The following is a 13,178-nucleotide window of genomic DNA, read 5'->3' on the forward strand; positions in this document are numbered from 1 at the left end:
CGCTTTGCTTCTCCGTTGTGAAGAGCGGGTGTCTCCTTCAGCCGCCATTTGCAGTGGACCCCCTCTAGGGTGGCAACTCTTCGCAGGCAAGGCCTTTGAGTCTTGGGCTCAGACAGAGAGACCTTGCAGCAGAAATTGAGGGGCTGGTAAAGAAAGGTAAAGAGTTGGGGGCTCATGGGTTGCAATCGCTGGCTTCGTTCCTCCAGCTGGAGCAGGTCCCTGGGATTTGCCTGGGAGGGTGACCGTCCCTTCCCACCGCACAGGCTCAGTTCATCTGTCAGTGGGCCGGGGCGGGGGGAGGGGGGTGGGTCTGGATGTGGTTTCTTTCACACCTTCTAGCTCTCTGCTCTAGAATTTTATCTTTTTTTTTTTTTTTTTTTTTAAGAAACAGAGGTACTCACCCAGGAGATTTTTACCTGAAAGCCCTGGTTTTCTGTGGAAGACCCTTATGTCTGGAGACATTTAGGAAAGCTCAGAACACGCAGATACTAGGACTGATCATTGTGTAAAGAGTCCCAGTTCAAGAGGCCCTGCGTGGCTATCATTTCTGCAGCGCTCTCCAGGGTAGCTCTGGTAACCCATTTTGCAGACTAGGGGGCTAGAATTAGAGAGACCGAGGACTTCAAAGCCCCAGACTTGGTACTTACACCTGGGTCTTCTGCCTCCAGACCCCAGCTGCCTGAGTTTCTTCCCAGCAGCATTTTGCATCAAAATTACTCAATGTTGGGGCGCCTGGGTAGCGCAGTCGTTAAGCGTCTGCCTTTGGCTCAGGGCGTGATCCTGGCGTTCCGGGATCGAGTCCCACATCAGGTTCCTGGGCTGGGAGCCTGCTTCTTCCTCTCCCTCTCCCCTGCTGTGTTCCCTCTCTCGCTGGCTGTCTCTCTGTCACATAAATAAATAAAATCTTAAAAAAAAAAAACAACTCTCAATTTAAAAAAAAAAATTACTCAATGTTGACATAAAAGCATTTTAAAGGAATTTAGAAAAAGAGTGACTTAACAAAAATATGCCCATGTGACAGAGACCCTTTCTGAACCAGAAAGATCTCTGGTGTCTGAGCCCATCCCAGGGGCCTTAACCACAGGCTGGAATCTGCTCACGGGAGTCTGAGCTGAAGCTGGGGGAGCCAGACTGCCACAGCCAGCAACCCTCTCCCTGGGAGGTCTCCCTGGATGCCCAGAGATTGGGGACCCCGCCACTTACCCCCACTACCACCCCCAGCCCTGCCAGCCTCTCCTGCTACCCCTGGCCTTTCTCTGTGAACTCATGGCTTTTAAGGCAAGAAAAGCAGTGGAGAGCGGAGAGCTGATGGCTTGGCTGGAATTACCTGTGCTCACAGATGAGACCTTGGGGACAGGCAGTACTGCCTCGCCAAGCGCTTCTTAAGTGTGGATGGCAGGCCATCTGCCTAGCTGTCTGGGTGGCTCCTTCCCCCCATCCCTCCACCGCACCCCCCCCCCCATCCGCTGTCTTCCGTTCCCAGAGCCTCCTCGGCGAGACCAGGCCGGGGGAAGGTGCAGTTCCCAGGTAGTCCACAGGGAGGCGTCCTGGTCACACAGCGGCGCTCTAGGTTCAGCGCGGACCTTTCCAAGTTGGGAGCCTGAGGCCCAGTTTTCCCCTTTGCTGACACCCTCCATCTCTGCTGTCACAGGTCGGCGTGGTGATGACGCTCCTGGTGCTTCTCGTTTTCTCCTACAACGTCGCCTTCCTGTTCGTGGGGACAGCCAGCCTGGGCCTGTTCCTCAGCAGCACCTTCCCCAGCATGCTAGCCTACACGGAGGACATTCTGCAGTACAAAGGTGGGTGTGCAGGGGCGCAGAGCCACCCCCCCCCCCCGCGGCTGGGTGACACATCCTCCCCTTCCAGCTCCATCGCTGCCCTGCCCCCTCCAGAAATGCCCACTCCCCTCCTGACTCTGGGGCCAACTGCTTGGCCGGGGTGGGGGGGCCTGTTCTGACCCATGTGGCTTTCCCCCATCAGCTGTACACCTGTGTCATGTGATTTCAGGCCCCCGAGAAGCAGTAAGCTCCTCTTTCCTGTTTTCTTTTTCCCGTGGTAATGTCTCCTGACCCACAGCTGGCATTTGGTGTAACGTGGGTGTGCTGGAAATTCCAAGTCCAAAGACCAGCAAAGTGGCCCAGGAAAAGTGATGGCCTAGGAAAGGGGTGATCACTTACCAGTAATAGTACCTCCTCGCTTCGCTGTGCTTGTGGAGGTTTTTGGAAGCCCAGAGGATTAGAACAGTGCCTCCACCCTCGATTTGGGTTGTGAGGATGGGGTTCTTTGATGTCAGAAACCTCAAATTCTCTCCAGTAATCTCCCTCCCGTTTCTGTAGCCTCCCAACGGCATATAGTAAAGATCTTTTTTTAAAATGAGTTAATTAAAAATAATTATACTTTGAACATTTAACATTACCCTTAGAAGTCACTACAGTGCCGTAGGGTGTCCGAAAACCAGCGTTGCAAAGGAGTGATTTCTTTAGGGGAGTAGTGGGGGAAATGGGTGTAGGAGGCATGGGGGTGGCCCGAGCCATTAGAGCTAAAACCAACTCAGCTACCCACAGTAACAAGAGATGGGAGGCCTGGATCCTTGAAATCTAAGGATGATCACCAAACCCCGAGTGAGTAAGGGAAGCAGTGAAGTAACTTTGGTATCCCATGTCACACGGAAGATCCCAGAGTTCTAAGTGGTCAACTAGTGTCAGAGTATAGGAGCTCCTGGCTGACTCCGCCCATACAGCATGCGATGCCTGACCTCAGGGTCGTGAGTTCAAGCCCCACCTTGGGCGTAGAGCCTACTTAAAAAGAAATTAACAAATCAACTAAGCTAAATGTTAGAGTATAATAACAATAATAACACTCATTGGTATTGGTTGATTCTGCCTGCAAATGATCGCTCAAATCCATCCTCGTCTCCTCTCTCACCATCCCTGCCTTAGGTCAGGCCTTTCCTATCACGGGCCTGCTTGGAAAGCTTCATGGTGCCCAGCCTTTCCCAGTTTCTATCACCTCCATCTCTGCTTTGGCAGGTCTTGGCCTGTCCCCTTCCCATTTGCCTCCCTCCGTGGTTCTCAGTGCTGCTCCCACATTAGAATCACCTGGAGTGGGGCGCCTGGGTGGCTTGGTCAGTGAAGCGGCTGCCTTCAGCTCAGGTCATGATCCTGGGGTCCTGGGATGGAGCCCCACATTGGACTCCTTGCTCAGTGGGGAGCCTGCCGCTTCCCCTGCTTGTGCTTGCTCTCTCCCTCCCTCCCTCTCTCTGTGTCAAATAAATAAATAAAATCTTGGAAAAAAAAAAAAAAAAGAATTACCTGGAGCGCTTGTAACAAACCCCAAGGCCTGAGCTTTCTTTCCACAACGTCCGATAGAACAGGTCCGGAACTACTGGGGGTTCTGAAGTGCAGCCCAGGTAGGACCACTTGGGAGGCCGTCCCCCGCACTGCTGCAGAGGGGTTCCTGTGAAACACAGAGCCGGTCACAGCCTGCATGACTTCCTGTGGGGCTCTTTTCCTTTCTCGCGCCTCCTCTCACCCCGCTGCCACTGGGCCTGCATGCTAGCCATGGTGAATGACCTGCTATTCTCTGCCCAGAGTGCCCACTCTCCTCTGTCCCTCTCTCTCCACCCCTTCTGGAAGCTTCTCTGAAGCCCCTTGAAAAGCTGTACCTTTCTCAAGGCTTCTGTACCTATGTTATCTGTGTCCTCTCCTCGACGACGTGCTCCCGACGTGCGGGCACCACAATGTCGGTCCTGCCTGCACACTTTCTGGCTTTGTGACCTTGTACAATTCCCTTTTCTTCCCCTTTCTGAACCTGTTTTCTCATCTACAAAATGGGGGTGCACGCACCTACCTGTGGGATTGTTTGTGCATTAGGGGAGATGAACACTTGACTTAGGGGCTTAACTGCCTCACAGGTGCTCTCTGTATGTTAACTCTGGTCATCTGAGTACTCTCAGCGTTCAGCTCGGTACCTGCTGCGCAGAAAGTACTGGAAGGTTTTTGAATGAATGAGCGGCATAGACATGGATGCTACTGGAATTCAGAGAAGGGAGTGACGAATGCTGAATGCACACATAGCTTCACAGAGTTGATGGGACGGGGAGCTGGCCCCTGATTTGGAAAGGCAGGAGGAAGGAAAAGCATTCCAGGGAAGGGTGGGGCGGGGGCCGTGAACAAAGTAACAGCAAAGGCAGAGAGAGAGAAATGTAAGCCAGTCCAAAAGATCTTGAACCCATTGTCAACAATGATGATCCCTGTTTTTTCAAAAAACACTAAGCATCTACCGTATGTTGGCCACTGAACTAAAATTCAAGGCTCGGTCCTGCATCGTGGGCTTGTAGACAGACCGTGGGGGGCGTGGGAGAAGGGTGGAGGGGCCCAGGGAAACGCAGGTTTAGGGCCTGGGGGAGGTTCCTAGAGGAGGTCTGAAGGAGGAACTTAGAAGATGAGAGGAGCTTGGCAGATGTGGGGGCACGGGGGGCACGCTCAGGAGGCGGTGAACGCATGCGTCGGAACCTGGCCTGGCGCAGGACTGCGCAGGGGCGGGAAGCGGGTGGTTTCTCCCGGCTGGAGGGCCTGGAGGGTAGATTGTGAGCAGGGGCGAGAGGCGTCTGAGCCCTCCACAGGGACAGGTTATAAAGGGCCCTGCAAACCACGTGACAGCCTGGGGTCTTTATCCTGCAGGCAGCGTTGAAGGGGTGAAGCAGACAACTGGCGGGGTTTCGCGGGTTCACGGTGTGCCCACACAAGGCTAAGCACTGCCCTGTACTGCATCGGACTTCCCATGGGGCAACCCTATGGAGAGGGTGTTTGTGCCCGTTTTACAGAAGGAAACCGAGGCCTAGAGAAGGGGGGAACGGGCCTCAGGTCACACGGCTAGTAGCTGACTCTGCTGGGCCCAGGACCCGAGTCTGACTCAGAAGCTTGGACTCAGAAGGTCTGTGCCATGTTGCCGGAGCAGGCAGAGCTGTGGCCGGTCAGTGCAGCACAGGGGCAGTGAGGACATGGGTCTGCCCGGAGCAGAGGGCTGGCCAGAGCAGGTCAGGAAAGCTTTCTGGAAAGGCAGGTGGCAGCCAGATTGGGAAGGATCCTTCCTAATGCCAGGCTGAGCAAGTTGGAATCTACCCTGAAGACAACCCTGAGTACTGAAGGTTCTAGAACAGTGAAAACATAGTGACAGCAGGACCTAAGCATTCCCAAAGCAAAGTTAAGGACTAGAGTCTGAGAAATCGGAGGAATTCGAAGTAGTCCTCTTATGCCATCATACCATTTTCCGAAGTCTTCCCAGAAATAATGGGGGTTATACCAACTGACTTGGTTCTCCTTAACTTGCTTTTACTAACCCAAATCCTTCTCTTTGGGGTCAGGCTGTGCGACCACGGTGCTGGTGACGGGGGCAGGAATTGGCGAGATGGTCCTTCAGATGCTGGTTGGTTCGGTATGTGGGGAAACTCTAGGGGAAGGGGCCAGCATTTGGGGAGCTCCCCTCCGAGCAGGCGGGAAGATGCAGCCAGCCACCTTCTGAACCCATGCTGTCCCTTCCCTGAGGGTCCCGCCCAGCAAGCAGGGCCCCCACGATCTATTACCTGTTTCTGCTTCTGAGCCAGCTTTGAAAGCTGAGCTTCCGAATGTGGGACTTGGAGATGTGAAGGGATGTATGGTACAGTCCAACGCAAACACAAGGCCTGTCTGGGAGCGGGGCCAGCAGGGCCCCGTGGGAATGTCCGTTAGCTCCCAGCGCCTGGGATGGGATTGAGGGGGGACGGGAGTTTGTTTCCCACCCCTTCTCAACCGACCATCCCCATCCCACCTCTCCTAGCCTTTGGCCACCCTCCACGGGGCCCAGCTCCTGCCCCGATCAAGGGCCAGCCCTCCGACTTCTCTTCAGATAGACCCATGTGTCATCTGTTCACCAGGAGAAAAAAATACATCTGCTTTTTGTTGAAGGCTCTAAGGCGTGCATGTCATTCCCCTTTTTACAAAGGAGAATATTGAAAGTCGGGTAAATTAGCAGCTTGCCCTCGGTTAGTCCTCCTTCTAATAAGTGACAGGACGTTCAAACCCAGGTCTCTCAGTCTCCCACATGCCCCTAATCACAACCCTCCTTCCCTCTTCTGGTGCCCTGCCCGGAGGGAGAAGGGCTGCGTCGCAATGACGTGATGTCTGGGGTTTGCTTCGGTGTAATCTAGTGCAGGGAAGAAGTCGGGGGGTGGAGGTAGGGGTGGGGTAACAGAGGAAATTGGTGCTGAATGTTAAAGTCAGGTGATGGGTCCATGGGAGTTCCATAACCACCTTGGCCTGTGCTTTCCATTTCCCACGATAAAAGGATATGTATAAAATCTTTTGCAAAGTTCTGGTTAGGCCTTGTGGGTTCAGAGTTTTAAGGAAGATATGGAGATTTCCAGAAGGTTCCAGACAAGAGCTAGCAGGGACGGCCGGGGTCATGGGGTGCAACCCCTGCCTCAAAGCAGGATTTCTGCCTCCTCCAGAAACAGCCTTGAAGCGAAGCCAAGACGGCCCTTCTACCCGCGGTCCTGCCCAGCGGTGTGCCGGGCGGGCCGCCACCTGACGGAGGAGCGGGCCAGGGGTTGGAGGAAGCTGCTCCCTGCAGTACGCCTTCGTGTGCGGTTCTGATGGTCTGTGTCTGTCTTCCCCTCTGGCAGGTATTCCAGGCTCAGGGCAGCTACAGTTTCCTGGTCTGCGGCGTGATCTTTGGTTGCTTGGCTTTCACCTTCTATATCTTGCTCCTGTTTTTCCACAGGATGCACCCTGGACTCTCATCAGGTAAGGAAAGAATCCGTGTCTACACAAGAGCGGGGGAGGCTGTGGGAGATGCTGGCCATCTTAGCACGCCACAAAGGCTATTCTGGTCCAAGTACAATGCAAGGAAATGTTTATCTTTCTACAGCTTCCTTTCCCCCTCTTCCTGCTCTGCCACGCGATTGTCTGCACCGGACTCTTAGCACAGGAGGGAATGGGACGGGCTGACTCATGGTTTCTCCGTTAGGAGAGGGGCATGGAGTGTGAACTTGGCTTCCTGCGTCCCACCATGCCATGGGACCACGGGCCAAGAATCTCTTTCCAGCCCGTGTGAGGCCCTGAAAGGCAGAGTCTGCCTCCTTGGCTGGAACGCGGCCCAGAAGCCTAATTGGCCATCTCTTTGCAGTTTAGGATTTTGACTCTAGTCCAGAGTTCTTTTTCAAAAAGAGGTCCTTTGGGCCAAGTGGCAAAGGAAAGCTCCTTCAGGGCAAAGATGCCTCCTAAGAATAGTCTCGTTCCTGGAGACCCCAGGCAAGGGGAGTCCCAAAGCTATTTTCATACCCCTGAGCCTCCCTGCCTCCCTGCCCTTCTGCCCAGAGATCTCAAAGCCCCAGCAAGCGTATCAGCTCTTCATGGAGCCACTTCTTAAGAGAAGGTGCCCAGGCAGAGCCCTCATACTCTCCGTGAGAGCAAAACAATCACCAAAACAAGGGGAAGGGACAGCTATCCGCGGTCCTCTCGCTCAGGCGGCCGCTCAGTTTAAAGGCCCAGAAGAACAATGGGGCCCTGAGTCCGCACTACCTGTAGCCTTGCTCCCTGAGGTGGCAGGTACATAGCCTAGCACTCAGCACGGAGCCTTCATTTAGGTTCGAGAAATGTTTGAATATGCGATGAGTAACACCTAATGAGCTCCCTATTCATGGGAGACAAAAAGAAACCTCTATTCCTCAAGCCCTAGACACTAGTCTTAACAAACTCCCTCCACTGGTTTGCCAGAACTAGTAAGTCTGACTTTGGACTTGGCTCCCTGCGGAGCCATAGAATGGTAGAGAAACAAAAGCCTGGGGAAGCTCTCAGAAGGAACTGATGCAGCCCATCAGAGCTGCTAGAACACGCTCCCTGTTTTTTCTTTCGTAGTTCCTACCCAGGACAAAGCCCTAGGAATGGAGAGTTCAGAGTGCTACCAGAGGTAAAGCTGGGTGAAGGGGGCCGGCGAAGACTGCCAGGCTCTTGGAAACCAGCACAGACCGAAGTGTGCGAGACAGTTGGGGGAGGCATGGAGGCCATCTCTCCACGCCTTGGCTCGGGTCTTCTCCACTAATCCTTGGTTGGGTACAAGAGATTAAATTGACTTCTGGTACCTGGATCCTCCTGGGGCAAATCATTAGAAGTTTACCAGATGGATATTCAAGTCCCCTTCCCCTTCCCTGGTTTGGACCTTTGGTCAGAGCTGTCCAGGATACCCAGATAGGAAGGAAGAAGACAGCCGTAAGCTTCACTCCATCGGCCACCTCTTGCATGGACCACACCCTGCCTGGGTTTGAAGATCACATTTAGTTGAAGTTTGGAAGAATAAGTTGAAATTGTAAAGTTCAATGATCATTGCTAGATGTAGATATATTTTAAATTGGTCAAAAACAAACCCCAAGTTATTCCCTGGCATGCTCAAAGAATGTATGTGCTTTTTACTTTTTGAGAGTCCGAAGTCCCTCAAATTCCGGGTGCTGATATCAGTAATTCATGTAACATCTCAAACATCGTAGGGAAAGTGACTCTTGCTATCTTTGGGACACTAATTCGGTGGTAAGCTGGGCTAGCTCAGACTCGCTTCCAAAAGCCGATTGTTAAAATTTCATTCCGAGAGCTGGTTGTTAAACACAGCCATTATTCAAAATGAAATTATAGAAACTTACAATTAATTACATTAAAAACAAAGGTCATAACCACTCAAAACTCATCACTTCCTTGAAGTTTTTTCACGTGTATTGTGTCTGTGTAGTGGAAAGTGTGCTTCTGAGCACCTCCTTCCAGCAGCACTTTCAATGATCATGTGTTTGGCGGCTGGAGATGGGCCATGTGGGAATATTCACCCCACAGAAACTAGCAAAGGCTCTCCATCCTGGCTTTTCTTCTGCTCCCCCTCCCCACCCCCGCCAGAGCCCATCGTTAAACATCCATCAGCCGACCACTGCTAAGAGGCAATGCCAACTGGCCCGAAGTTTCTGGGAGAACGGGATGAAGAGTCTGTTTTTCTTTTTTTCTTTTTTGTTTTTTTTGAAGAGTCTGTTTTTCTTGACTGACATTGCGCATATAAAAGGTGTAGAAACAGCACTAAGAATTTCTCGAAACTAATTTAAACTTGTCATCTTTTATAGAGGAAAAAAAGCTCTTTATACCATGTCAAGTTGTTTCCTTTAACAAAAAGCTGGGGTGCCGAGCACACACGGGGCAACACACTGAGGAGGAAGCGCTCCTGCCCAGAGAGCGTCCCCTGGTGACCCAGAGAGAATCCCAAGCCGGCCACTTGGAAAGGGTTAAGAGCACTGAGGCTCCGTAAGGAGTGAAATGGCTATTACCTGCAGATTCTCTGTGTAGGTACAAATGTACCTGTATGAACAGGGAAGGTGGATCGAGGTTCTCAGCAGCAGGTGTAAGCGGTGTGCCCCACACAGACCGGTGTCTGGACCGGTGTCTCCCAGATCTGTGGCACTGGTCCCGTCTGCCAGCACCCTGTGTGCTGATGGGACTCAGGGGGGAGTGAGCCCGGTGGTGGCCTCCCCCTCTAGCCTCGTGGCCCCGGGCAGAGAGATTACAGATGCTCTTCCAGCCTGGCTTTTCTTCTTTTTTTTTTAGATTTAAGTGACATTTCTAAAAGCACGTACCCTACCTCAAAGGACTTCTGAAAGAATTAAGTGACTTTGTTCGAAGCAACGATTGAATGCCCGACAGAAACTGCTTAATCAATGTTGACAATTTTTATTTTTAAAACCTCATTAGCGGCTTCAAAATTGTTCATATGTTTGGTACATATTTATTGTAAGTCAAACAATCCAAATTCTTTTTTGAAAGCTGATGGTCTGAGGTGTCGTTTTAACTAGATCTGTAAATACTTACAAGCATTTGATGGCTGCCAGACTTAAATGTGAGTGACTGACCTGGACAAAAAAGAAAGTTGTATTTTTCTTGTGGTTTTTCAAAAACAAAACAAAACAAAAACCCCTTCCTTTTTATACAGATTTAGAAAGAAGAATCATTGACTTTATCTAAGGTGTCATGATTAATTTAAGAATATAGAAAACAAGATTGAAACAAATCTAAGTGTATCTTTCCTGAAATAAAATATTTTAAATTTAATACGTGTTACCCATTATGGACAATGGATTCTTTTATATGAAGCTCAGAAACAAATGACCAAATATTTCCCAAAGAGCGGTCTCTCTCAAACTATAGGTTCCCATGGCTGAATTATTTTAGAAGAAACAAAACTCTCAGGACTGAGAATCACTGCTCCCTCTTAAATATAATCAGAATAAGGGAAGGCAGATAGGTTTTTCTACCACACTTCAAAATCAGTTACAGAGCAAGTAGGCTTTTTACCTGATCGTCCTCCTTTAAAGAGGTTTGACATTTCAGAGTGCAGCCCGATCACCCTGTGCCCAGGTGTCCCTCTGCTACTCGGAGGTGGGAATCTGATCCATCCGGACACCAGATTCACTAAAGGAAGACAGAGTGAACTGGAGGTCTTTCAGTCCTTCATTCGTTTTAGAAAGACTGATGGAGTACCCGCTGTGTTCAAGGCACTGCTTGTGTAGAGAGAGAGCAGAGCGCGAGCCAGAAGTCCCTGCCTCCTGGAGATTACGCTGCAGCAGAACAGATGGACAGCAAGAACATGCCGCGGGATGAAGGAAGATCAAGCTGGAGGAAGGGGGTTGGAGGAGGGACTGCCAAGTGATGCTCTTGCAAAGCCTTCCTGAGGAAGTGCCGTTTGCTCCGGAACCTAGACACAGTGCGAGAGCCGCGACTCCGAGTACCTAGTAGCTGAACGAGCCTGTCGTTGGGGCTCGGGCGGGGGACAGGGCAAGCACAGGGGCAGGGGTGCAGGGGCAGGGGCGTTGGCCTGCATGGGCTGAAGTGCAGTGGGGACGGTGGGACAGAGGAAGGAAATAGGTGGGAGTGGCAGCTAGGGGCCGGATCAGACAAGCCACGGCAGGAGCCCGGATTCTGTGGTTTTTATGTGAGCTCAGTGGGAGTTGCGAACAGGCAGGGCACATGGTCTCATTTACGCTTTTTTTTTTTTTTAAGATTTTTTAAATTTGTGTGTCAGAGGAGGGGTGGGAAGAGAGAGCGGTAGGCCAGAGGGAGAAGCAGGCTTTCCGCTGAGCAGGGAGCCCCACTCAACTCGGGACTCATCCCAGGACCCTGAGATCATGCATGACCTGAGCCGAAGGCAGACGCTTCACCGACTGAGCCACCCAGGCATCCCTCACTTACACTTTTTGTTGTGTGGAGGAACTGTGGGACAGGAGTGAGACCAGGACACCAGCAAGGGCACGACGGCCCAGACTATGTAAGACAGGATGATGGACAACATTGGTAGCGTCAGAAGTAGTGAATGTGACTGGGTTCAAGCTATATTTCCAAAGTCAGAATTTGCTGATGGATGGGGCGTGGGTGTGAGGAAGAGGGGAATCTAGGATGACCCCAAGGCACGTGACTTGAGTTCCTGGCCCTATGACAAGGCCATCGGCCACTGGAAGATGAAGGGGGTGGTGCTCAACAGCTCTATTTCGGGCATGTTCATTTTTTGATGCCATCTTGGATATCAAGAAGGCTGGTAAATTTCAAAGTTGAGAGCTTCAAAGTCAAGCCCAAAGGTATCAATTTCGTGGTCACATACACATAGCACTTACAGCCCTGGGACTGACGAAGACCGCCGAGAGAGAGAGAGAACGTAGAGGCTGGAAGGCTGAGCCCTGGGGTTAACACCTCGAGGTTTGAAGAAAGAATATGATCCAGCAGGGCGAGAGAAGCCAGGGAAGGAGGAGGAAGTTCAGGAGGGACCGTGGTTTCCTAGAAGGCATCGTGAAGAGTATCTCGAGGAGGAAGTAACCAACGCCACCAGGAGTTCCAATGAGGGCTGACCATCAACCGCAGGACTGGGCAACGTGGACGGTGGCCTGGACGAGAGCGGGGTTTCTGGCAACGATGATGATGACATATTCAAAGCGCATGGGAATCCTAACATCAATCGTGATGCTCCAGCAACCACCTTGACACCACTGCTTTCCATCGGGTAGAAATGATCTTTCCAGTTTCATTTTTCATGACATGCCGTCCTTGGGTTATCCTAAGGGAAGTCACCTTCATGGACTCCAGTTACGGGGCGTTATCACAAGTATTGTGCTTTCTAGTGACAGTCAGTGTGAAAGCTTCCAAAAGTTAATGATGCTCTCCTACCTGGTAACGTGAGCCCTGGGAAATTACCCAATGTTGGGCTAGTCTTTTGTCATTCGATGCATCTAAAAAACCCAAAGTGACTGCAAAATGGACCTTATGCCTCTCAGGAGGATGTGTCCACAGAAAGGTTAGAGAATGGTGGATCAAACAAGCTTTTTTACTGAAGGATTTCTTAGAGCTTTCCATATTCTAATAATGCATTTTGAATCTCCAAGAGGTGGTGCCCCCATTTCCCAAACTTATTCGACCTCATGGGACTGCTGTTATAGGTAATATTGTGACCACAGTGGCTTAGGATCCAGCAGTCGTCAGAAGTGGTTCCTACCCAACCACCTGAACACGGCTTACCCACCACCTGAAGGGACTCTTCACTGCGGCCCCCAAAGAACCCTCTGTGACACTATCCTGTCATCCACACCTAGGGACAGGAGACAGACCTCTGTGATGTAATGTGTGCCACTTACTAACCCCGCTTTCCCCATGGATATTGGATCAACTCAGTTCTGAAAGAGCCTCATTTCATTTACTTCATGAACTCAAGTCTTCAGTTTCTTATGCTGAAAACTACACGAAGAGACAATGCCTTGAGCAGAAATAAGCAAAACATGCTTCTCGCAAGGGCTAGAATGAATCGGATTAAATTTTTTAAAATTAAAAAGTGGAATTCAGAAGTAAAATAAAAAGATTTCACATGGAGAGTAACTTTTCTAGCCCATCGAGTTCTCTTAATTCCTTTTTATATCCATGATCATTTTACAGTCTCCCCTTTCCACCACCTATATCCCAGCTCAGGCTTTAACTATTTTAATGTAGATGTGCATCAGATAGTTGAGACCAGGTTTTAATGATAACCACGGGGAAACCGAACTTTTAACTTACACTTATGTATTTAGCATGGATGAACACAGAATCCACAGAGACCACCTCAATGGATGTGAGAGGAATGATCAATTCAGAAAGTCA

General features: G+C 50.9%; 1 protein-coding gene across 3 annotated transcripts in view; it reads left to right on the forward strand.

Annotated features, from left to right (window-relative positions):
* MFSD4A (major facilitator superfamily domain containing 4A) overlaps positions 1–10,112 on the forward strand; it is a 30,091-nt gene extending 19,979 nt beyond the window's left edge. Inside the window, exons 7-10 of one of the 3 annotated variants that reach the window (XM_026480513.4) lie at positions 1,652–1,799; positions 5,366–5,436; positions 6,662–6,782; positions 7,896–10,112. In XM_026480513.4, coding sequence (XP_026336298.1) covers positions 1,652–1,799; positions 5,366–5,436; positions 6,662–6,782; positions 7,896–7,951 — 396 coding nt within the window. In that variant the 3' untranslated portion in view covers positions 7,952–10,112. Of the gene's footprint in view, positions 1–1,651; positions 1,800–5,365; positions 5,437–6,661 lie in introns of all 3 variants that reach the window. The other 2 variants (XM_048225468.2, XM_057315036.1) reach the window with 2 other exon arrangements.
* The last annotated feature ends 3,066 nt before the right edge of the window (positions 10,113–13,178 follow it).

This window comes from Ursus arctos, unplaced genomic scaffold (genome assembly GCF_023065955.2).
Source record: "Ursus arctos isolate Adak ecotype North America unplaced genomic scaffold, UrsArc2.0 scaffold_2, whole genome shotgun sequence".
Lineage (NCBI taxonomy): Eukaryota > Metazoa > Chordata > Mammalia > Carnivora > Ursidae > Ursus > Ursus arctos.